The 25,508-nt window shown below is 41.8% G+C and overlaps 1 protein-coding gene across 9 annotated transcripts in view; it reads right to left on the reverse strand.

The window, feature by feature from the left end:
* Positions 1 to 25,508, reverse strand: part of DMD (dystrophin) — a 1,935,994-nt gene that overhangs the window by 1,520,420 nt on the left and 390,066 nt on the right. For all 9 annotated transcript variants that reach the window (XM_043505382.1, XM_043505371.1, XM_043505378.1 and 6 more), the window contains exons 3-5: positions 7,475 to 7,567; positions 5,527 to 5,604; positions 1,561 to 1,653 (exon numbers count right to left, since the gene is read on the reverse strand). In XM_043505382.1, the coding sequence (XP_043361317.1) occupies positions 1,561 to 1,653; positions 5,527 to 5,604; positions 7,475 to 7,567 (264 nt within the window). The remainder of the gene's footprint in view (positions 1 to 1,560; positions 1,654 to 5,526; positions 5,605 to 7,474; positions 7,568 to 25,508) is intronic.

The following is a 25,508-nucleotide window of genomic DNA, read 5'->3' on the forward strand; positions in this document are numbered from 1 at the left end:
ATGGACTCTGTGGTGAGGGCCTTACATGCTAGTGGCAATTCCTCCTTCCTTCACTGTGGAATATGAGGGCTAATTTTGATTCTATTAGGAGTATAGTTACAGGGTGCTGAGCTGAATTCACTTTGGGCTAATGGTGCACCAGAACTGAGGCTCTCCTACTATAAGCTGAAATCATAAAAGAGCTAAACTTATTAAGAGCTGAAATCACTGAGTGTTGTGTTAAACAGTGGGGGAGCCTGAAGATATATGGAGGAACAGTTTGCGGGACGGCGAGCAGAACGGCTGGTGGAGCAGAGCAGTTTGTGGAGCAGAGCACAGCATTGTAGTTTGTGGGACAGTGAGCAGAGCAGTTTGTCAGATGCCTGGAGCAGCTCATGATGGCGGCTGGCACAGCGGAGCCCCATGGAGAGGGGGGGCAATCAGCTTTGGACCACGTAAGGTGTCCTTTAACCCCCCCCCCATCTCCACCCACGTTGGAAGTCAAAACTCTTCAGATAAACTTTCAAACTCTGGGGCTGCACTGACCAGGGACAGAGACTTTTGGGTCATTGGACTTTTGGAACTTTGGGTGATTTTGGGTTGCTGGACTCAAGACCCAAAGGGAAAGGACACAGCCCAGTTTGCTTGGGGTGGGGTTTTTGCTCATGGGTTGTGTTATGAATCCTGTTGGTGGTGTTCCCCCAACATAATGCCACATTGTTTCTCTCTGTTATTAAAAGGCTTTTTGCTACACTCAGACTATGTGCTTGTGAGAGGGGAAGTATTGCCTCTTGGAGGCGCCCAGTGGAGGTGGTATATATTTGTCCCAGGTCACTGGGTGGGGGCTTGAGCCAGTTTTGCATTGTGTTGTTGGAATGGAACCCCTAGATACTGAACCCGGCCCTGATGTGCTGCCAACTCTGACGGACAGAAGGGTTACGTTTCTCAAAAAAGGTTAACATCATCCTAAGCTTCCTACCTAAGCATATTTGTCTCTGTGGTCTCCTTGCCTGATCTGCTCCGTGCTAATTCTCCCTCCCCCCCCCCCCAAGGGCAAGATCTATCTCCCTTATGCCCCATGGGAGCAAAATGGGCACATATGCCTCAAGGAGTTATTAAAACTTCAGCAGCTTTTTGCAGGGTTCTAACAACATCTGTGGCTGGGTGGATCAATGGTATTAAAAAAACCCAGCAAATATATGATGACTTTAGTATTTAACTGTAAAAGAAAAACAAAAAAGTCAGTCTTCCTCCGTTATTAAAAAGGTGAACAACTCTTCCACATTATTGATTTTGCTTTGTAATAATTTTATTACGTATTCACTTGCAACAACTTACAGTAAAATTAGAAAAGTTGCTATTAATGCTCCATAATCTATTTTATAATCTGCTGATTCTTAATGTCCCAGACAATATGCAAACAAACTATCGTCAGATTTGCTAATTTAAAAAATGAGAGCGTGGTAGATGGCCAGATTTTGTTTGAAATGCCTATGTTGTTGTATAGGTTGTGGGTGTGTAACAACATGCAAGGATCATGTAACAGACATTTCGGAGAGAACCTTCAACAGTATCCCTCACCTGCCAATGGAGAATTATACTCCAGATCAATCCAAGGGTCAGTTTATGATTTCCATCCACTATGTCTGTGCTTCCAATATTCACCAAATCAACCTATTGGAGAAATGCAAAATAAGTACTGTATGAAAAAGTATTTGGATACTCGTGCATTTTGTGAAAGAAACCATGACAAAAATGTAATTTATTTTGGATTTTGAGAAATATAGGCATTTGAAGTAGTTTGTTTAAACCAAATTTTAAAATATTATAATAGGTTGGATCATTGTTTTGTTTTTCTGAGGGTGCATACATTTGCAAAAGTAAACATTCAACACTTATTTGATAAATGGAACAATTAAAGTGCTGGGAAAAAGCAAGTGGCAGAGTTAGCGATATGGAGATATAATTATCCAAGCTCTAAAGTTAAGTGAAAATATAAAGTTAAAATACAATAATTAAATACAAATCCACCCCTACATGTTAATGCAATATTAGGACTGCACAATTAAATATCACAAACGGACACTTCAAGAAAATACAAACAATAAGGTTCCCACAGCAACTTCAAAACTGTCAGTTTGCACATTTTGTTTGTTTTACAATTTACATTTGACCAAATATAAAAACCCTCTAGTAATATTACAATGCATATTCGGCAAGAAAAAAACGGGGGAGGGGAAGAAAAGAACATATGTACAGGCCAGCCCCTTTAACAGTTCTGTGGGAGATCCTATTTTCTCATTTGCTGAATTTGTGATTGCAATGTAATGTTCCATTAACTGTTTTGAGATGTACGAGATACCCATATTGAAGTCACTGAGAGTTTTGCCAGCAGACGATGCATTTTAGAGGCCAGGGAGGAGGTCAGGACTTGTGGCCTGGAGCACATCTACTGCATTTCCCAAGTATGGCTCACTGAATTAGCCACTCCAGCACATTACTCTGGGGTAATACCCTCCCCCTGGGGCCTTTGTCCTTCAAGATGTTGAGTACTCTTTGTGAAGTGTTGAGCACCTTCAACTCTGATTTCTTACAATGGGAGACCAGGATGCTCAGCATATCAAAAGAGGCAACACCTTGTGAAATCATGTTCTGAGTTTGAAACACCTTTCTCAAGTATCCTATTTAAGAAGTCCAACTCCTGCATGGCCAAAACTGTATCTATAGTGAGACTATGGGGTCAACATCATGATCTGCACTCAGCATGTGGACTCATGGAGCCCTGTACCACACAGCTAACTCCTGAAACTAGTAGAAATAATTTCTGCACGATTGCCAAAAGCAGCCACCACACTAGCACAGGCTGATTTTGAAGACTTGCTACACACCTGTGTGGGGGTCACTTACACTAGCCTCATGCCCAAAGCCAGAATTTTTCCAAAAAATGTAACTTCTTTTTCTTTAACTGAAAAAAACTGAGAACTCAGAACGACTTTTTTTTATTTGAGAATCATTAAACAATTACAAATAGCGGTGTCTGAGTCATATCAGAATCAGGTTTCAGAGTACCAGCCGTGTTAATCTGTATTCGCAAAAAGAAAAGGAATACTTGTGGTACCTTAGAGACTAACAAATTTATTTGAGCATAAGCTTTCGTGAGCTACAGCTCATTTCACGAAAGCTTATGCTCAAATAAATTTGTTAGTCTCTAAGGTGCCACAAATACTCCTTTTCTTAGATCAGAATCAGATCAGCAGTCTCTCAGTACACTTTCCATGAGGAAGTTAGATGCCATTCCCTAGATGACAAATGGGCTCTGAAGTTTGACTTGCCTAGGAAGAAATTATTTAGGACATCCCCTACACATTCTGTATCCCTTAAGGATCAGTGTAAACAGAATGCCAAATCCACAAATATTTTGTCACAATGCATTTGGCTGGCCATTGAGACTTGTTACACATAAACCAGAATAACGGTACCTCAGTGTCCCAGAAGTCAATATACCAGGGCTAAAGTGGAATAAGTTGCCTGCCTTCAGAACATTTCCATTTTAAAAACCCGTAGGGCTCCTATCTGGAGATTTGTACATAATCTTATACAGCACTACACTCTCAATTTAGCATCTAGATTCAAGGGTTGCCTGGAAAGGGCAGTCCTGCAATGCTTGTTTCATTACAGCTTCTCAGTTCACTTACCATATGGACTGATCATTAGATTCCTACCAATGGGATTCTCAGTGCCCCAGCCAATACTGAGGGGGAGCTGTGGAGAAAGGCTGCTCCCCCAAACCAGAGAGAAGGAGCACGCTTCCCTGTTACTTTCCGTACTGTAATCCCTGGGACTATAGAGAAGCAATTTTAAGATACTCATCAGTAACTCTTTGAATTTAGTCCCCTCTGGTTATTTATACTACCATTCACCTTCTTCTCTCCTTTTAGGACTCTAAAGTTTAGCAGAAGTACTTGGAACCACATGCTCCTTTTAGAGTCTTGGCTCCAAATATTTGGTGGTGTAATGGGGCACTCCTGGAGCCCAACAGATGCTGCATTTCAGAGGTTTCTGAAACTTAGCAGGATACACATCCTACGTGTGTGACCATTCAGAGGCTAAGGACTCAAAGAACTTCAGTTGCGGGAGAAGGTTTTTTTAGAGAGGGCTTTTAGTTTTATAATCTGACACTGCATAATATACATGGCATCTGATGAAGCTGTAACCCACTAAAAGGGTCAATTTTAATCCCGCCCTAAACAACTTTGACATACTCGTAACATTATTTAAAAGACGCTTGCTTCTATATATTTAAGGAGCACAAAATGTGTCTACTTTGAGCATGCATGAGCTGTACTTCCTGTACACATTAGAAAGGCACTGTAGCTATGTGCTGAAATGTGAATGAACAACCCACTAGCACATTTTCCTAATGCCCCAGTAAACAGATGTTTTAAACAATTTTTAGAAGTAATATTATACTGTATGGATGTAATGAAGACTTTTTAGCACATTGACAAATATTTGACCACTGAATTTTTTCAGAGTGGTATACAATTGTCTATTGTACATATTATCCTTTCAGTGATATTGAATTGGCAACTTTTTTAAAAAATTCATTAAAAATGTCTGACCTCTCGTAAAGATCTATTACCAATTTAACACTCCCATTAAATCACTTTGACTTATGCACAAATGATCAGCTAAGTACATGTTACCTTACAGTTAGAAAATCAATGAATCCATGTACCAGCTGAACTCAAGCACATTGAAAGACTTACTGTACCCATCAAGAAATCCAATATAATCTGAAGCTCAGAATGCGTGATTACTATTCCACACAGCTTACTGGGTTTTAAGTGAATGTTATTTATTTGAATCTATTCTTGGAGTGGGAGGGGAGATGTGATATAATTAGGTGGTCACTAAACATGTCTGGTACAGTTATTGGTCAATTAGAATGTAGATACTAAGGGAATATTTACTCCAACATTATAAGAAGCATATTGGCCTGAAGAGTCAATCTTAACAGAATAGAGTGGAATGTGTGGTGTTGTTTTCTACCTGGCTCACATCTTTAATGTTGTTATTCCATAAACACCTAAGGAAATATACTAGAAATTGTTTCTCCTAAGAAAAATCTCAAATTTTTAGACATAACTCCACCATATTTTGAAAGCAACCGTTTAATGAGTTGAAATTCTGACAGCTAGAATCAACTCCTACTTTACTGAGGAGGACATACGGTAATGAATTTTTAATATTTATTGTAATACCACATTAACAAAGAATTGCACTGGATCAGGCTACAAGTAGCATTTATTACAGATTTATTATTCAGCTACTTTAAAACCTGCTGCCAGAAAACATCTGAATTATATTTGACACAAACAGACAGCCGTGTTGCAGATCCCATAGATAAGTCACATTAATACCATTGCTTTGGTGTATAGTGGACTTTAGAAACTGTATCCTGTATCCAGGGGTTGAGCTATCACTTATAAAGCATTAAGCATGATGTCTAATGCGTGTTCTGACCTTGTCCAGGTGATTACTTACGTTATTTTTCTGCAAGACCTGCAGTGCTTTGTTGACATTGTTCAGAGCATGAACTCTTGTGGAGCCCTTTTCTTTTGCCTGTAAGCACATGTAAATAATAAAACAAAAGCTGAATATAATGAGAACACTTCTTTAAGTCCAAGGATTTGTATTTTACAAACTTATGATTATTTTGGAGACGATACTATAATTATGTCTATATATCTGCAAAGTAGAATTTAAACTACTAAATAAAGACAATTGTGAAACAAACAATCTTAATCTGAGGGCTTACATGGTTATTGACATTTTTTCATATAATCATATAATCAAAATGTATATAGGAATCAGATAAATTCAGGTTATTTTTACGATGATTAATCTCCCCTGCCACAGAAAAATTTAGGAACATTACCATGACAACCAACCAGATATGCATCAGCAGGTATAATATTTGTAAGTATCTCCTCTCTGGAATTTGACTCATGTTGTCAGCTTGTTTCCCTAAATTTATGAGAAAGTTTAAGAGAAAGCTCTCAAGCTCATGAAAAACAAAAAGGAAATGCAAGAGACAAGTATCCAACTATTTTTGCTGTGTTATTTTAGTATTTACATGTTAGTAAGGGCAGATTTGATTCCCTTTAATGTTAGTCAGGTTACTTCAAGACATATTTTTAAATGTCAACTCTGTGAAAAAAGTCTGTCTAATTCTACACAATTTATTATAAAACCAATTTCTGCATATCGGAGTTAAACAATTTAACTGAGAAAGCTGGGCTTCCCTTTAGCATACAAAGGGGTTGGCTGCTTTACGTCCTTAGTGCGTGGCCATAATGTTACCATTTGCTCCTGCATATTATGAACCTGCTACTCCCAGGCTCAGTTGTGCTCATCAGTCCAGGGTGAGCTCCAGGATTAATTCTGCTTTAGGAAGGAATAATCCTTCTCAAATCCTGTCTACAGTAGGAATATTTAAAAAAAAATCCCATCTTTGCTAGCATTTGATTCAGCTACACTAAGATTAGCAACCAAGAGTCCTCATGCAGATGGACTACTACTTTCTGCCATCACCAGTCAAACAGGAAGAGGATTTAAAAAAAAAAGAATTAAATTTAAAGAAAAAACGCACCCCCAAACAAATACAAAATATAAGCAAAGATCTATGTTGGAGGGAGAGAAAGATATTCTGCTCAAATAAGAAAAAGAAGGGAAAAACGATGCTGCAACAAGTTAGAAGAAATCTCCAAAATATCATTTACCAATGCTTTTGAGGTTTTCCCATAATTAGCTGCATATATGGCAGTCACTGATGACATTTTTCATCATGTGTGGCTGATCAGATAGAAAATAGTATAAACTGTAAAAATTAATGTTGTCACAAAATGTTTATAAATAGGTCTACAAGGTATTTAAGCAAACATCTGTAATGAGGTACTAAACAAAAATATTAGAGAACAAGAGGTCAAAGATTAAATTCATTTTTGGAATACATACTTAACAGTGGCACCTGTCCAATTTAGGTCCCTATCCTCAGAGATGCTGAGAGCCTCCACCGGTGCTTAATTTGTGCCAGGGCTGAGCCCCGGCACCTCTAGACTTGGCAGTTCATAGCCCTGGCACCTCTAGGCTTGCTGCATCAGTTATGAAAGTAAAAAATTTGCTTGAGCCCCAGCACCTCTTTCATTATAAATTAAGCACTGGCCTCAACTCCTGCTGAAGTCAATAGCTGTTGATGGTGCTCAGCATGACTCAGGACTAGAGGCTTGGTCCTAATAAGTGTAGAGTTCCCTCAACTCTCACTGAAGCCAGGATTAGTTGAGGATGTTCAGCACTTCACCAGAGTGCTCAGCACTTTGCCAGATGTATCCATTGAGAATACTACTGTGATTTTAGCCAATTATCAACATCTTACAAGACTGTCAAGTGGAAAAGAACGGTAAGGTTTGTAATTACAAAAATGTATACATACAAGTTTTTGGCCTGTAAATCCTTCAAGGAGCTCCAGAAGTCTTCGTCCATCTCGAAAATCATGAAATAGGTCTTCAATATAGTGCCTCCCAAACTGAAATAAATATAACAATGGCATGTCGTTAGCTAAAACAGCAAAAGATAGAAATGGTTATATTTCACAATATCACTCTTATTAAAATGTGAGGTTAGAACCACAGTTGTGAGCACTTGTATATTTTAAAAATGCAGAATATGTCAAAACATTGCTCTACTAAATATTGCAGTTGTCCTATAAGACGAAACCGGAGAATAGCTTGCATACAAATTGATACAAATAAGACTCTTCTCACAAATTTCCGTGTTGAACAGGCACTGTCTAGTAGCTGAGACCCTAATTTCAAAGTACTTAAAATGGTTTTCATTTGATGAGGAATGCACACCACACATTAATTCTCTAAATTATAAGATAGTCATTATCTGTGTGAAACTTATTAAAAGCCAAATATTTTTGTGCTCCCACTATTAGTTCACACTGTTATACCCGAACTCTATACTTCGTTATTGACAACATCCATAAAGCTGGGAGACAAACTAGGTTTGCTGATTAAGTTGCAGGAGGAAAAAACAGGAACATTAATTAATATTTGCCAAATGAAAAAGGAGAGAAACAAAAATTTTAAACTTCAAGGAGGATCTTTTACACAAAGATGAGAAACAAAACCCCCAAACTATCAGAAAACAGCTAAGCGTCACTTCCAAGTCTTATGCTCGAACTGTAGATGAGTTGAACCCCTCAGCTGTCATCTGAATCCATGTTAACTGAAACGTTCAGAACCTTACAGGATCAGGCACAATGGTTAATATTCGGACATGTATTGAATCATACCATATACGGGGGGAGCAAGGGTGGGAGTGAGATTTCCTCCCTTGCTTTTCACTATCTCAAGAGGGTGAAAAAAGGTGGGCTTTATCTTTTCTAAAATCTAGTCAGGTTTTTAAGTTAATGCTTATGTCACTGACTAATGAATAAAGTAGAATGAAACAGCAAGAAGATTTTTATAAAACTTAAGTGATGTGTGGTTTTACCTTCCCATTTATTTGATAACTGGTATTTTTGTGACTTTGTATTAGAGCTGGCCGAGAACCAGAACAAAAACTAATGACTATATTGTGGATGTTAAGATTTTGGGTTAATTCATCTATCTCTGAGCACAATGTACTTGCTTATTTGTGACACTTCAGGGATTGATTTGTCATGAAATATCTGTATTTTGTTTCACTGGAGATTAAGCCACACCCTGGATATAACTGGGCCCTTTATCAAGAACAGTGTAGGAATGAGAGGCAGTGAATCAGTCACTCAATAAGGAAGCTTAATGTTTTTTTTTTCTGTTCAGTTACTCTCTCAGTCACTCCAGTGCTCAGTGCTGCTCACTCTAACCAATTCTGAAGCTCCAACATAAGCCACTTAGCTAATAATCCATACACTGCCATTTGATTGCTTGTGAAATGTGTCAGATGATACTGAATAGATTTGCATGATTCACAAAGACAACCCCTTCCAACCTTAGTTAAATTTTCTATTTAACAAATAATAGTCATTCTGCTCCATTTCCTACAGTGTGTTTAGTATGATGGACAGCTTTGATAGAGTGTTTTACAGTGATAACACAGGAGCGTGATTTCGGACATCTGACAATCACCTGCAGAGGCCAATAAAAAGTTCTACAACCTTTACACTATGCTATATAAAACTGCACAAATTAGTAGGCATATGTCTGTGCCTTCAGCTGCACATACACAGATCTGTGAAAGCCACAATTGGTGTATTTGTCCCTGAAATGGAAATGAGTGTTCTTTCACCTTCATAAGTGCTGTTCCTTAATTTATTAAGCTTTATTAAGTTCTAAACATTTTTTTATTTGCTTGATTATTGTAACAGAATAAAATTATTTTTGGAACATAATTCATCTTTAATAGTTCACAACATATGCTGACTGGTGATCAGCGGGTCTGACACCCACCAATTTTCTGTTATTTCATTTTGGTACAGAACCAGTAACATCATTCACAGAAAATATTAATATATACAATTTTATCTTCCTAAACCCAAAGCAGCACTCCCTTCAAGATTTATACCAGGCTGCAAAATAGTAGGAGCAGATAGATGGCACCATATCAACAATTAAAATGGTCTTTCAATATAGCTCCATGTTGAGCTCTTCTTATAGTCCTTGTTTCTAGCTGTTCAAATTCAGCAACCAGCCACTCCACCTCTGCCCTCTACTGCAGCAGAAACCTTTTCCCCTTTGCTTCACATACATTATGTAGGACACAACAGACATCTATAATCATTGGGATACGTTTTTCACTTTCATAAATAGACAATGCCAGCAGCACTTTAAATGACCAAACCCACATTCAACTGTCATTCTGCACCTGCCGAGCTGGTAATTGGTTCTGATGAGGTGACGGATGTATGGCTTCATGAGCTTGAAGAGCAAGGAGTAGGCTGGGTCTCCCAGAATTACTATTGTCATTTCAACATTCCCAATAGTAATCTGCCAGTCAGGAAAGTCCCAGCTTGCAGCTTTCTGAACAGTCCTGTGTTCTTAAACATGCATCTTCCCTGAGCAGTCCCCGCTGATGTTGGTAAAGCATCCCCAGTGATCTACCAGTGGTTGCATTACCATAGAAAGGTACTCCTTTCTGTTGACGTACTGTGTGGCAAGGTGCTAAAATAAGGATATGTGTGCCATGTATTTCCCCCCGCAGCTTGGGAACTCCATTTCTGCAAAGCAATTACTATGTCCTGCACATTTCCCAGAGTCACAGTCCTGCATAGCAGGTGGCAATTAATGGTCCTGTACATTTGCATCACAACTTTCCCTGCTGTGAATTTCCTGACTTCAAACTGATTTCCAGCTGACCGTTAGCAATCTGACATTGCAAATTTCTGTAATGGAATCATCACTTGCTTCTCAACTGTCAGTGCAGCTCTCATTTTTATGTCCCTGAATCATAGAATCATAGAATATCAGGGTTGGAAGGGACCCCAGAAGGTCATCTAGTCCAACCCCCTGCTCAAAGCTGAACTGGACGGCTGGAGCAAGTTTGGCAAACAAATCCAGGAATGTGGCTTTGCGCATCCAAAATTTCTGCAGCTGCTGCTCGCCATCCCAAATGTGCACAACAATGCAACCCCATCAGTCAGTGCTTGTTTCTTAGGCCCAGTGATCCACCATCTGCAGCTACTCTGTGAATGCCAACAGCTTTGAATGTTTTTTTCTATGTCCTACAGTAATGTAGTCTCCAAGGAAGTTTCCTGTGGCTCCTCTTCCGGCTCTGAAAACACTGCAGGATCAAGCACCCTGTATTTGCAAGGCTCATGACAATAGTGCAGAGCTGTGCAGGCACCAATACTTCTGTCAGAGATGATGGACAGCAAAGAGAGACACATGGGTTTGTGGGAATTTTGAAAAGAGGTGTGAGATATTATGGGATGCAGATTAAATTATGGGATTGAGAACACTGCATTATGGGAAGCGGAACCCATGCTCCCAGTCACCCCTGCATAACTTGTTTTGGCCTCAGGAGGCATTGTAAAAACTTCCCAAAACACCTTGCACTGGTGGGTGATGAGTTGCAGAGTGGGATGGCTATCCATGATACACTGCTCTCAGCATCGATACAAGTGCCCCAGTGAGGACATGCACCACAGACACAAAAAGTGTAGTGTGCACATGCACAAGAAATGTGTAACCCCTTCTGCCAGGTGAATCTGGCAGCAAACAGGGCTGAGTTCAATATCTAGGGGTTCCTTTCCAACAATACAACACAGAACTGGCTAAAGCCCCCAACCAGTAATCTGGGAAAATTACACACCACCTCTGGACATCTCTGAGAGGCAATATTTTCCCACTCACAATCACAGGGTCTGAATGTAGAGAATAAACCTTTAATGAAAGGAGGGAAGTCACCCAACAGTAATTAAGGAAAATGCCACAAGCGGGATTCATAATCATAAAATTGTGAGCAGGACACCCTCCCCAGAGTGCATGGGGCAGTGTCTCCCACCTCATGTTCTTGAGTTCCACAACCAAAAGTTCCTTTTCTGTGCCCTGCTCTGCTCCCTCACCATACCCCACTCACAGTGGTTGTCCTTGGTCAGTGAGGACCCAGGGTTCAGAGGAGTACCTGTGTGAGTTTACCTCCCACCCAGGAAAGAAGGCACCTTGCTTGCACTTGCTCTGGCTGACCGCCCTGCCAACCATATTTCCTTGCCACCTGGCCCTCCTGCCAACCACAGTTCCTCTCCACTGGCCGCTCTGCCAGCCTCTCGTTACCTCGCCATCTGCTTGTTCACCGGCTGACTGTCAGTCACCTTCTGGTGCCATCTGGTTTTCTGCTGTGACCTCTGCACATCAGTCTCTTAGTAATTTTCAGCTTTTTGCCTGCTGGGGTAGAAACATTGCCCCATCTCAAGTGATTTCAGCTCTCATTTGAGCATGTTAACATAACAAAGAGGCTCCTAATGAAGCCTATTTAGCTCTTTCTTAGAATAGTGAGGAGGAACGGGTTAAATCACACTGGGGACCCTGAGGCTATGTCTACACTATGCAGCTTTTAGTGACACAGATGTGCAGCTATAGCCATGCCAGTAAAAGGCACACAGCGTAGCCTGTTTGTAGGCAGGAGAGAGCTCTCTTGCTGACAGAAAACTTCCACCCGCAACAAGTGGCATTAGTGTTGTTGGCAGGATAGCACTCATGCAGACAAAGCATTGTTCGTACCAGCACCTGTCACTGACAACACTTTTGACTTTCGGTGTGTGTCTGTGTGTGTTTTAGCACCTCTGAATGACACAAATTTTGTCTTTCACTAGCTAGTGTAGACAAAGCCTGAGAGACAGTTCACACCTCCTGTCTGGGACATCTGTCCCCACTCTTCTTACTTTCACAGGGCTCTGGCATTCGAGCCCCTGCTTATCGAGGTCCTTTCAGCGGAGGGTGATCCCCTCATTTAGGATAGGTTAAGCACACTTCTGCTTCCCTTTATTCATACAATAATGACAACAACATTGGTAACAGCATTTTACTACCCCTGCATTCAGTACTGAAGTGATTTGTAATCCAACACCAGCCAAAGTTGATTACTTTGAGCAACACCGCTCTATCTGCTGGATATCTAAGCAGAGAAGGTGTGTTCATGTAAATACAGGTTGCTCCTGAAGTCTCTCCCCCTCCCAGCTAGCTGTCAGGGGAGAATTCATTCAGACCCTGTTTAGAAATGTAATAACTGTGACAGCTGTATGCCAGCGTAACTTAGGTTGACATAATTTTGTAGCACAGACATGAACTTAGTGATCACATTAGCCTTTAAGTGATTTCCTGAATCAAGGCCAGTGTAACAAAAATGTATGTAATCCTCATCTATGAAAAATGGATCTGATATTTAAAATGATGGCATAGATACAATGCTGAAATAGTGAAGTTACATTCTTTTTTTCCTTATGGCTTTACCTTAATTCCTTATCTTTAATCTAAGGATAAAAGTCAGCCTCGTGCAGGGGGCCAGCACAAGACATAAGTATACCCCAAATCTCACTTAAACATTATTTTGGAGGGATTAAGTGATGCATATATCTCATGCAAGCCCTCTACATAGGCATTAATCTCATCAATAAATGCTTTAAATGCAGCATTCTGAGAAAAAGAGCATGACAACATTTTGATAACGGAATATAATGATTATTATAATCATATTGCTTTGTAACCAAAAAAGCAAAAGTTAAAATAACAAATAAATGTCTCTACCTTTCCCTCCTTCTATTACACATTAATTTTAACCAAAACCTTTAGTGCAAGTTAATCTGAGACAGTCAACAAATTCTACTTGACAAAATAATGTGGGGGGTTTTGTAAAGCTTTCAGAAAGGAAATAAAAACACAGCATGGCACCATCTCCAGCAGGACATTTTAATTACAAATGTGTTACACGTAAATCTTTTTAAAAAATGCCATTGATTTTTAAAGGGCTTGGAAGGAACCCGTCCATTAATCAGCAACTGAGAATTACATAAGAATCCTGATGCTGATGCCACAGGACTCATCCCTAACCTGGACAAGTCTGCTTTCTCTCTGGCAGTAAGGGCAATTAAGTCTTCTTTCTCAAACAGATTGAATGTCTTCAGTGGATCGACATTGCAATAAGTCTTCAGAAACAAAGGATTTAGAGAGGTGGCAAAGAAATATGTAGTGTTTTCAAGGTCAGAAGAAAAGTGTACTTTAAGATGTATGAAGCTTTGGGAAGAATAAATAAAGCCACTACAAAGAATGACAGGTACCTGAGTATCAATTCTTTTTTAAAAGAGCTCTGCCTAAAAGGGGTCTTGGATTATACAACTACCACCTTTAAATATGGGGAAAAGAAAAACATTCAGACTAATCTATTGTGATTTTTATTTGAATTTTGTTATGCCAGTGTTAGGTTACCTTACAAATTTATCATTAAGAAAAATAGCTATACCAACAATTCTATTACTGAACAAGCATGTAATATGGGCATAGGAACATATTTTGTTTTTGTTTTTAAATAACCCAAGGAAGGGTAGGGGAATACAAAGCTATCCACTTGTCAAAATTAAGTCTGTTCTCCTGCACTATAGTACTTTCCCTAGCTGTGCCAGCAGCTAACTAGAACTGTATGATCCTATTTCAGAGTAGCAGCCGTGTTAGTCTGTATTCGCAAAAAGAAAAGGAGTACTTGTGGCACCTTAGCGACTAACAAATTTATTAGAGCATAAGCTAATGCATCCGATGAAGTGAGCTGTAGCTCACGAAAGCTTATGATCTAATAAATTTGTTAGTCTCTAAGGTGCCACAAGTACTCCTTTTCTTTGTATGATCCTAGTTAGTGTATAAAAAGACCCTGCTATTGCTAGCTCCCCCAGGAAAAGAGGTTTGCAAATGGTCAGCAAAATAATCCTCTCTGTCTATTTCAAAAGGGCTTCCAGCAGTGAACACAGGGATATGGGGATTTGTGAGTGGGGAACTAAAAAAAAGAAACAGAGGAAGAGACAGACAGACAAGGGTAAAGGGGGGCGGGGGAGGGGAGAAAGGCTGAAATGAAGAAGGAAATGGAAACAGACCAGTCTTTCAAGGGGGAAAAATATGAATGACAACTTGAAATACAAATCTGGGAAATGAATTTCCTTCTCCATAATCTTGAGGGATCTCCCTGATTGGAAAGAGTATAGGGGCTATAAAATATACTGCACTGAGGTAAGTACTGTTCTGACCTGTTGAATAAAGGTCAAACCACAGACACTTCTGTTGCTTTAGCTGACATGGCTGTTGTCTGTGATTACTAATCTTTACGTGACACAAAGAGAGCTGAAGAAAATCCAAAAGGATTTTTTTTAAAAGCCGCCATAATGGTGTGACATACAAGGAGAGAGAAGATTTCTGTGTTGTTATGGATTAAATTAAACCTCCAGCTCTACTGAAAACTGTAGAAAATGTGAACTAAGTGGAGAACTCCCAAACATAGATTTTTTTTGCATTTTACAGGAGAAGGTGCAGATGCCTTTCCTGAATATGAATTCATAAGGCTGTGATTTAGAATTGAAGGGTCATGTACAATTAATATTTACAGGAAGACATGGTCATTTGAGATGGGACAGCAGCTTCCCCCAAGTGTTTGACAGCACCAAAGCTTAGCTAGACCACTTAGTACATTACAGGGGGTTGGAGTAGTTGACCTCCTGAGTTCTCTTCCAACCCTAATCTTCTATGTTTCTGTGATTATATGTTCACATACTCTGGAAAAATGGAAGAGAGACTATTATTTAGATTGCAGAGGTGTCCAAAACGTGGTAGGTACTTTTTGAATTCAGAGAGAGATATAGTCCCGCCCTAAAGAACATATAACGTAAATAAATCCTAACTAAATTACATGTCTTCCACCATCTTTCTCTAACCTTGAACTACACCACCCACAACTTCAATTCCAGTCTCTTTATGGCCCTCCTGCCCTATACTCACTCGCTTACCTACAGGTAAAGTAGAAGGTAATATACTAATTATTTTTAATGAATAGATGATTTAATCAGTTTCTTGTAGGTATTGTGGAAGAAGATGGTGTTTGGGGGAGATGTAAATGAGGAGAGCATACTGACACTGGAAATTAGCTCAGGACACATTGTGGTGCTATCGCCATGGATACCAAAATTATGAAGGTGACATTGAAGAGAATAGAGACAGAACTGAAAAAAAAGTGTCTTGCCCAGTGAAGAGCAAATCAGACACTCCTTACTGTTGTACCTACTACTGCAATACTGCATATTCAAGTGTTCAGAAATGAGAGTCAGTTTAAGAATCATGAGATTAAATCATGAGATTGTCCTAAAAATCAGAGATTAAATAATAGTAGGATTTATTTTAATTTACCTTCTGGGTTTTGAAACTTTACAGTGGACTTGGTCACTTTTTTAAACCTTTCCCCACAATCATATGGGCTAGAAGTTTACTTTTGCTTTCAAATAAAAACAGAAATTCTGATGCATCCCGTAGAACTCCAGGAGCTGATACTTTAATACAAATCCCAGATGTTATAAGACATACTAAAATATTAAGAGATGGCAACAATGCTATTGTCTGAATTCACTAACCATTTGACAACATATTATTTTTCCTGATTTATTAAAAAAATGCACTTTTGATTAAATTAGTTCCCCCATTTTCCTCCTCAAGAAATGACAGAGAAACTAGTTTTGAAGAGGCGGGGAGAGGGGGAAGGGATAAAACTTGTCTGAGGAGAAAATCTCGCTTTTCACTTGCTGTTGCTGGCAAGTATTCATTCATATTATATTCGCCATTCTGGAATGGATCTGACCAATAAAAGAATTATTACTATGAAACAGGATACAATTTTTAAAGCATTTTTCAATTTTTATGGCATATTATCCTATCTGCTCATCTGGGACATCTAGGAACACAGAATTCAAAACAGAAGGAGGGTAGAGAGCCTAAGAGAGAAACAAAAAGGACTAAAAGAGTAAAGACTAAGAAACAATGTAGGACACAGAGATCTCAGGGCAAGAGACAGGGCCCTTAGAAAAGAGTATTATATGGCCTAGAAATCTACAGGGAGAGACAGAACACTAATACCAAAAGAAAATACAATAGAGAAGAGCATGGAAGCATGGACGTAGTTTGGGGGGTGTAGCGGGGTGAGCACCCGGTCCAGCCCTGAAGGGGTTGAAAAAGTCTTGCAGAGGGCTGGGGCTGGGGCAGGGAGTAAAACCCTAGCTGACTGGGGGAAGTGGTGGCCACGGCCCAATCAGGGCCCAGCTGGCTCTATAAAGCCTTTGAGCCAGCAGGTCAAGTAGAAACTCTCTCTAGCTTGGGGGGGGGGGGGAAGAGAGACGCACGCACGCACGCACGCACGCACGCACGCACGCACGCACGCACCTACCTACCTACCTACCTACCTGGCTGCAAGGGCTGAGAAAGTACCTAGATTGGGAGCAGGGCTGAGGAAGGCCAAGGGAGCCGGGGAACTCAGGCCTAGGAAAGCCCCAGGCTGCAGGCCTGGGAAGGCCTATGAGGTATGGGGGTGGCAGGAGCAGCCACGGGTAGGCAGAGGCAGCAGGTCCAAACCCCCTCACCTGTGATGAGTGGCTTATACTGCAGTCTGCCCCAGGATGTGGGGGCTAGCTAGTGACTGGCAGGAGCCTACGAGTGAGGTCAGGTAGGGATAGTGGGTGGGGGGTTCCCCTGGGAGGGAGAGACCCAGAACTCTGGGGTACTGCTAGGGGGCAGCACCCAGTGAAAGGGGCACCAGGTCCTGGGAGGGACATGGGAGCCAGCAGCAAGGCGAGACACCAGCCTGAAGGAGGCGCTCTGGAGGCTGGATGCTAATTCCGTGAGACGACTAGCAGGAAGCGCTGTGATGGGGGGGGGGCTGCCCTCCCAAACTGCAAGCCTCTGGTAGGCATGGAATTTGGCCCTCATGTGCAGCCTTTGGCCTGACTGGAGGTGCCCCTAGGGATGTCATCCTGATGTGCAGAAAGAATAGCAAATATGGTGATCAGCTTGGCTTGACAAAGAAATCTTTGGTGAGCTGAAACACAAAAAGGAAGCTTACAAGAAGTGGAAACTTGTACAGATGACATGGGAGGGAATAAAAATATTGCTTGAGCATGTAGGGGTGTAATCAGGAAGGCCAAAGCACAATTGGAGTTGCAGCTAGCAAAGGATGTGAAGGGTAACAGGTATATCAGCAACAAGAAGGTCAAGGAAAGTGTGGGATCCTTACTGAATGGGGGAGGCAACCTAGTGACAGATGATGTGCAAAAAGCTGAAGTACTCAATGCTTTTTTTGCCTCAGTCTTCACAGACAAGGTCAGCTGCCAAACTGCTGCACTGGGCAGCACAATATGGGGAGGAGGTGAGCAACCCTCCGTGGTGAAAGAACAGGTTAAGGACTATTTAGAAAAAATAGACATGCACAAGTCCAGGGGTCCAGATCTAATGCATCCGAGGGTACTGAGGGAGTTGGCTGATGTGATTGCAGAGCCATTGGCCATTATCTTTGAAAACTTGTGGCAATCGGGGGAGGTCCCGTATGATTGGAAAAAAGTAAATATAGTGCCCATCTTTAAAAAAGGGAAGAAGGAGATTCTGGGGAACTCCAGACCGGTCAGCCTCACCTCAGTCCCAAGAAAAATCATGGAGCAGGTCCTCAAGGAGTCCATTTTGAAGTACTTGGAGGAGACGAAGGTGATCAGGAACAGTTAACATGGATTAGAAAAGGGCAAGTCATGCTTGACCAACCTGATTGCCTTCTATGATGAGATAACTGGCTCTGTGGATATGGGGAAAGCGATGGACGTGATATACCTTGACTATAGCAAAGTTCTTGATACGGTCTCCTACAGTATTCTTGCCAGCAAGTTAAAAAAGTATGGATTGGATGAATGGACTATAAGGTGGATAGAAAGCTGGCTAGATCATTGAGCTCAACAGGTAGTGATCAACGGCTCCATGTCTAGTTGGCCATCAGTATCAAGCAGAGTGCCCCAGGAGTCAGTTCTGGGGCCAGATTTGTTGACCATTTTCATTAATTATCTGGATTGTGTGATGGATTGTACCCTCAGCAAGTTTGCAGATGACACTAAGCTGGGGGAAGAGAAGGTCCAGAGTGACCTAAAGAAAATCGGAGGATTTGGCCAAAGGAAATCTGATGGGGTTCAACAAGGACAAGTGCAGAGTCCTACACTTAGGACGGAATAATCCCATGCACTGCTATAGGCTGGGGACCGACTGGCTAAGCAGCAGTGGGTTGGGTTACCTAGGAAGGTGGTGGAATCTCCATCCTTAGAGGTTTTTAAGGCCCGGCTTGACAAAGACCTGGCTGGGATGATTTAGTTGGGGTTGGTCCTGCTTTGAGCAGGGGTTGGATTAGATGACCTCCTGAGGTCTCTTCCAACCCTAATCTTCGATGATTCTATGCCAGGTGCCCAGTTTTCGACCGGAATGCCTAATTGAAAAGGGACCCTTATGGCTGCAATCAGTACTGCTTACTGGGCCGTTCATAGTCCAATTGGAGGCACAGCAGGGCAGGCAGGCTCCCTACCTGGTTTTGTGTGGCTCCTAGAAGCAGCAACATGTCCCTCCAGCTCCTAGCCACAGGGGTGGCCAGATAGCTCCGCGCATTGCCCCCATGCTGTGTGCCTGCTCTGCAGCTCCCATTGGCCAGGACCTGCCTGCACCCTTCACCCTGAAACCCCTTCTGCACCCAAGCTCTCTCTCAGAGCCCGTACACTCCCTCATACTCCCTGCCCCAGCCCTGAGCCCCTTCCTGCACCAAAACCCTCTCCCACACCCCAACCATTTGCCCCAGCTCCCTCCCACACCCTGAACCCTTCATTTCTGTCCCCACCCCAGAACCTGCACCCCCTAGCCGGAGTCCTTACTCCCTCCTGCATCCCAACCCCCTATCCCATAGCACACTCCAAACCTCTTGGCCCCAGTCAGGAGCACCCAAATCTCTCATCCCTGGCCCCACCCCAGAGCCCACACCCCGAGCTAGAGCCCTCACTTCCCCTGCACTCCAACCCTTTGCCCCATCCTGGAGCCCCCTTCCACACCCTGAACCCCTTATTTCTTGCCTCACCCCAGAGCCTGCATTCCCACCCCAGAGCCAGTACCCCCTCCCACACCCCATCCCTTGCCTCAGCCTGGAGTCCCCTCCCACACTTTAAATCCCTTGGCCCCATCCCACCATCTGGAGCCCCCTCCTGTACCTCAAACTCCTCATCCACAGCCCCACCACAGAGTCCGCACCTGCAACCAGAGCCATTAAAGCTTCCTCTATCCCTGCCCCAGCCCAGTGAAAATGAGATAGTGAGCGAGGGTAAGGGAGAGCGAGGGAGGGAGGAGGGATGGAGTAAGCAGGGTGAGGGGCCTTGGTGAATGGGCAGGATAGGGGCAGGGCCTCAGGGAAGGGGCAGGGCAAGGATGTTTGGTTTTCTGCTATTAGAAATTTGGCAACTCTAGCTGCCCCCATCCCAAATACATACGTCAAACTACGTCTTGCCCAGAAGCTAGAGACTAAGGCCATGATTCCACAAAGCTCTTATGCATGTGCGTAACTTTAAGCACATGCATAAGTCTCTGGTTAAGCATATGCTTAAGCGCTTTCTTGCATTGGGGTGAGAGAGAAACTTCTAGAAGAAGGATGAAAGCTACAGTATATTGGCAAAAGAATGCCAAGGGATATTACCTATATAACACTCAAAACTTATCAGGCATTCCTTCCGGTATTTAATACCTAATTTTATGAAACAATAAGGAGAAACAGTGGTGCTGATCTCAACAGATCTTTCAAGCCAGTTTTAATAAAAGAGAGATTATTACTTGCTCTTGTTCCTTTAAATATATTAAAGTTTGTATTTCTTGTCTTGACATATTCATTTACAATTTGTTTAGTTTTACTGAGAAGTTCTGAAAAACTGACTGACATTTCTCCCCACTGCTACTGGATTACTACTGCAGCAAAAGTTATTGTATTTCCCATTTTTAAATACTTGTAAGAAACTCAGATGCTCCTGTGATCGGGGTCAGGTATATAAGCAGAGCAAACAGTCAGAGAGAGAAAATAATTAAGACCGTGTCCTGGATTCATAGTAAAGTCCAAGTTTACTGCAATTTGAAGCCATAAATTCACAGCCTATTGTAAATGAAGAGTGATGTTATTAACATTTCCAGGAGTTTTATTTGGTCAACTCTGATTTAAAAAGAAATATACATAGAAAAACTTAAATTTGACATTAGGTAACAAAGCCTCCCCTTTTGCTATTTTTATTTTATCTTTTTAATGGTAGGTGCAGAGTTCTATCTTCCAGTAATTGCATCTGCAAATTTGAAACACTGTTTTTGTGTCTGTTTATTTGACATGTATTATAGGGTTTTAGTTTTGTTTCTTATATAATCTCTTCCCAAAAAGGACAGTCTGCTCAGGATGGCTGAGAATTAGTCAGCCAAAGAAGGGGTTTTAAAGAGACTGTCTGAGCCTTAAATGACATCTTTGAGGTAATCCTTAGGCCTCAATCCAGCAAAGCATTTAAGGATATGCGTAACTTTGTTTTTTGTACAGTGCCTAGTACAATGGCTCTGATCTCAGTTGGGATCATGCTACTGTAATACATATAATAGTTCATTTAAGATTAGAACTCCATTTTTGGTGAATGTTGTGTATTCTGTCCTGTTTAATTAATGATATGCCTAGTCAGCTATAAGTGCTATATTTTTTCTATTATGACATGTAAAGAAACTATTAGTTTTTGTCTGATTGCTTTTAAGCCATTTTCAAAGATCAGAAATGGACCACATTTCTGTAACTATTCCAGCTCAAATACAATGGGCCAATTTTTGCACATTGTTTATAGTCAGTGTAACAAGATGTACTGGCCCTTTAAGGGCCAGAAGGCCTGAGGGTAGCCAGTTATACTCAGTCAGCTCACCTGTACCATAATTAACTCTATTTTCACCAGAGGGGGCAAGACTAATTGGGATCAGGTGACCGCCTGAAACATCTTGGTCTCAAGAAAAGTCAGTTTGCAAAAGGAACCAAAGAGAGCAAGCGGGGCTTGTGGAAGGCCCTGAAGGAGGCTCTGGAAGGACTCCAGAGAAATAACCTGGGAGTCAGTGCTCTATCCCAGAGCCAGAGAGACCTAAAAGGTAGCCCAGAAAGAGCTGGGAACTGAACCTGGTGGGCAGGTTGAAGAGAATCCCAAGAGGAGCAAAAGAACCTTGGTTTGGGTGAACTTTTGTTGAAACTTTTAGTTACACCAAAAGCAGGTTCAAACTAGACCTGACTTAGCCACAGGCTTAAGTCAAGGACAAAAACTGGCCATCAGAAGGCCAAAGAAGCGATCAGTCGGGGGTGCTATGGGCAAAGACCCTGGCAACATCATATCCTGATTCCAGAGGGGCACTGAGGCAGTGATTGGGGGCATTTACATATACATGCATAACCTCCTCTTTACATCTAAGAGTAAAACTCTTGACAAGAGAGAACTACCTGCCAAAATGCTATGCCTTGAAAAAGGTAATATGCCAACTGCTAACTCAGAAAGGAAATATATTCTTCTTCATAGATGGAGTACAATAGTCCACACCTGACTGTGTAGATTTTACATTGTCATGTAAGGTTCAGGAAATAAGTAATCTATGTGCCATTGGATAATGAATCTCAGAATATTTATCCATTTCTAGTCTCATTTTTACCTCTTCGAATAGGTAGTTAGGACCAGACTGGCAGCTGGATCTCTATCAGCCCCCATTATTATAGCTGTAGATTCCAACCTCCAAACAAACAAGTAATTAGATGACTTACAAGTTATTAGATGACTGATTAACTTTGCACCCATTAAATCAAGGACGTTGTTAAAACTGTTGCCTATGTCATCGCCTAGAGCATCGCCGTGCCTACGGACCAGAAAGTGGGACACCAGCTCTTTTGCACAAGCCCTCCCCATAGTTTTATTTTCAAATTCCACTACTTAAATAATCTGTACATACAGTTAACTCAGATAACATCAGAATCCAACGATTTACTTCAGAGTAGCAGCCGTGTTAGTCTGTATTCGCAAAAAGAAAAGGAGTACTTGTGGCACCTTAGAGACTAACAAATTTATTAGAGCATAAGCTTTCGTGAGCTACAGCTCACTTCATCGGATGCATTTGTTGGAAAAAACAGAGGAGAGATTTATATACACACACACAGAGAACATGAAACAATGGGTTTATCCTACACACTGTAAGGAGAGTGATCACTTAAGATAAGCCATCACCAGCAGCAGGGGGGGGGAAAGGAGGAAAACCTTTCATGGTGACAAGCAAGGTAGGCTAGTTCCAGCAGTTAACAAGAATATCAGAGGAACAGTGGGGGGTGGGGTGGGAGGGAGAAATACCATGGGGAAATAGTTTTACTTTGTGTAATGACTCATCCATTCCCAGTCTCTATTCAAGCCTAAATTAATTGTATCCAGTTTGCAAATTAATTCCAATTCAGCAGTCTCTCGTTGGAGTCTGTTTTTGAAGCTTTTTTGTTGAAGTATAGCCACTCTTAGGTCTGTGATCGAGTGACCAGAGAGATTGAAGTGTTCTCCAACTGGTTTTTGAATGTTATAATTCTTGACGTCTGATTTGTGTCCATTCATTCTTTTACGTAGAGACTGTCCAGTTTGGCCAATGTACATGGCAGAGGGGCATTGCTGGCACATGATGGCATATATCACATTGGTAGATGCGCAGGTGAACGAGCCTCTGATAGTGTGGCTGATGTGATTAGGCCCTATGATGGTATCTCCTGAATAGATACTGGATTTCTACATAGACTGCTTCCGCCGACGTGCACGAGCTGAAATTGTGGAAAAGCAGCATCGCTTACCCCATAACCTCAGCCATGCAGAACACAGTGCCATCCACAGCCTCAGAAACAACTCTGACATCATAATCAAAAAGGTTGACAAAGGAGGTGCTGTCGTCATCATGAATAGGTCGGAGTATGAACAAGAGGCTACTAGGCAGCTCTCCAACACCACTTTCTACAAGCCATTACCCTCTGATCCCACTGAGAGTTACCAAAAGAAACTACAGCATTTGCTCAAGAAACTCCCTGAAAAAGCACAAGAACAAATCCGCACAGACACACCCCTGGAGCCCCGACCTGAGGTATTCTATCTGCTACCCAAGATCCATAAACCTGGAAATCCTGGACGCCCCATCATCTCAGGCATTGGCACCCTGACAGCAGGATTGTCTGGCTATGTAGACTCCCTCCTCAGGCCCTTCGTTACCAGCACTCCCAGCTATCTTCGAGACACCACTGACTTCCTGAGGAAACTACAGTCCATTGGTGATCTTCCTAAAAACACCATCCTAGCCACTATGGATGTAGAAGCCCTCTACACCAACATTCCACACAAAGATGGAGTACAAGCCGTCAGGAACAGTGTCCCCGATACTGTCACGGCTAACCTGGTGGCTGAACTTTGTGACTTTGTCCTCACCCATAACTATTTCACATTTGGTGACAATGTATACCTTCAAATCAGCGGCACTGCGATGGGTACCCGCATGGCCCCACAGTATGCCAACATTTTTATGGCTGACTTAGAACAACGCTTCCTCAGCTCTCGTCCCCTAATGCCCCTACTCTACTTGCGCTACATTGATGACATCTTCATCATCTGCACCCATGGGAAAGAAGCTCTTGAGGAATTCCACCATGATTTCAACAATTTCCATCCCACCATCAACCTCAGCCTGGACCAGTCCACACAAGAGATCCACTTCCTGGACACTACGGTGCTAATAAGCGATGGTCACATAAACACCACCCTATATCGGAAACCTACTGACCGCTATTCCTACCTACATGCCTCTAGCTTTCATCCAGATCATACCACTCGATCCACTGTCTACAGCCAAGCGCTACGATATAACCGCATTTGCTCCAACCCCTCAGAAAGAGACAAACACCTACAAGATCTCTATCATGCATTCCTACAACTACAATACCCACCTGCTGAAGTGAAGAAACAGATTGACAGAGCCAGAAGAGTACCCAGAAGTCACCTACTACAGGACAGGCCCAACAAAGAAAACAACAGAACGCCACTAGCCATCACCTTCAGGCCCCAACTAAAACCTCTCCAACGCATCATCAAGGATCTACAACCTATCCTGAAGGTCACCATGAAAGGTTTTCCTCCTTTCCCCCCCCGCTGCTGGTGATGGCTTATCTTAAGTGATCACTCTCCTTACAGTGTGTATGATAAACCCATTGTTTCATGTTCTCTGTGTGTGTGTATATAAATCTCTCCTCTGTTTTTTCCACCAAATGCATCCGATGAAGTGAGCTGTAGCTCACGAAAGCTTATGCTCTAATAAATTTGTTGGTCTTTAAGGTGCCACAAGTACTCCTTTTCTTTTAACGATTTACTATTTGCTTCCTCATCCTGTTGGTAACTAATCATAGAATAATAATAAACATATTCGTTTTACAGTAATTTCATCTATATATTTCAAAGCACTTTACAATGGTGGACAAGTGCCCATATTTGCAAACTGAAGCACAAAGAGGTTAAGTGACTTGTTTAAGGTCAGACACAGCTAGTGGCATAGTTAGGAATAGAACCCATGTCATTTGATTGAAGTTCATGCCCTAGTCTCTGGACCACCCTGCCATAAATTTGCTAGAGGTGGCTGCAATATGGTTGCACCTGCTACAAGAACTAAAATTTTGTATCCAAATAAGAGACCCCCTGAATCATCCAGTCCTTAAATTATGTTACCTGCTTTTTATTGGAAAATTTTGTATATTGCAGTGACAGGACCTAGCCAGTTATAAATCAGTGAGATGCTATAGCGGCCACACTTTTTATCCCTGAAGGTGTTAGAACAGTTCTGATTGTTTAGTACCTTCCAAAGGAAAAAAAAACCCAGTAATATGGTATACTGTGTCAACACAATATTGAA

Source organism: Dermochelys coriacea, chromosome 1, assembly GCF_009764565.3.
Source record: "Dermochelys coriacea isolate rDerCor1 chromosome 1, rDerCor1.pri.v4, whole genome shotgun sequence".
Lineage (NCBI taxonomy): Eukaryota > Metazoa > Chordata > Testudines > Dermochelyidae > Dermochelys > Dermochelys coriacea.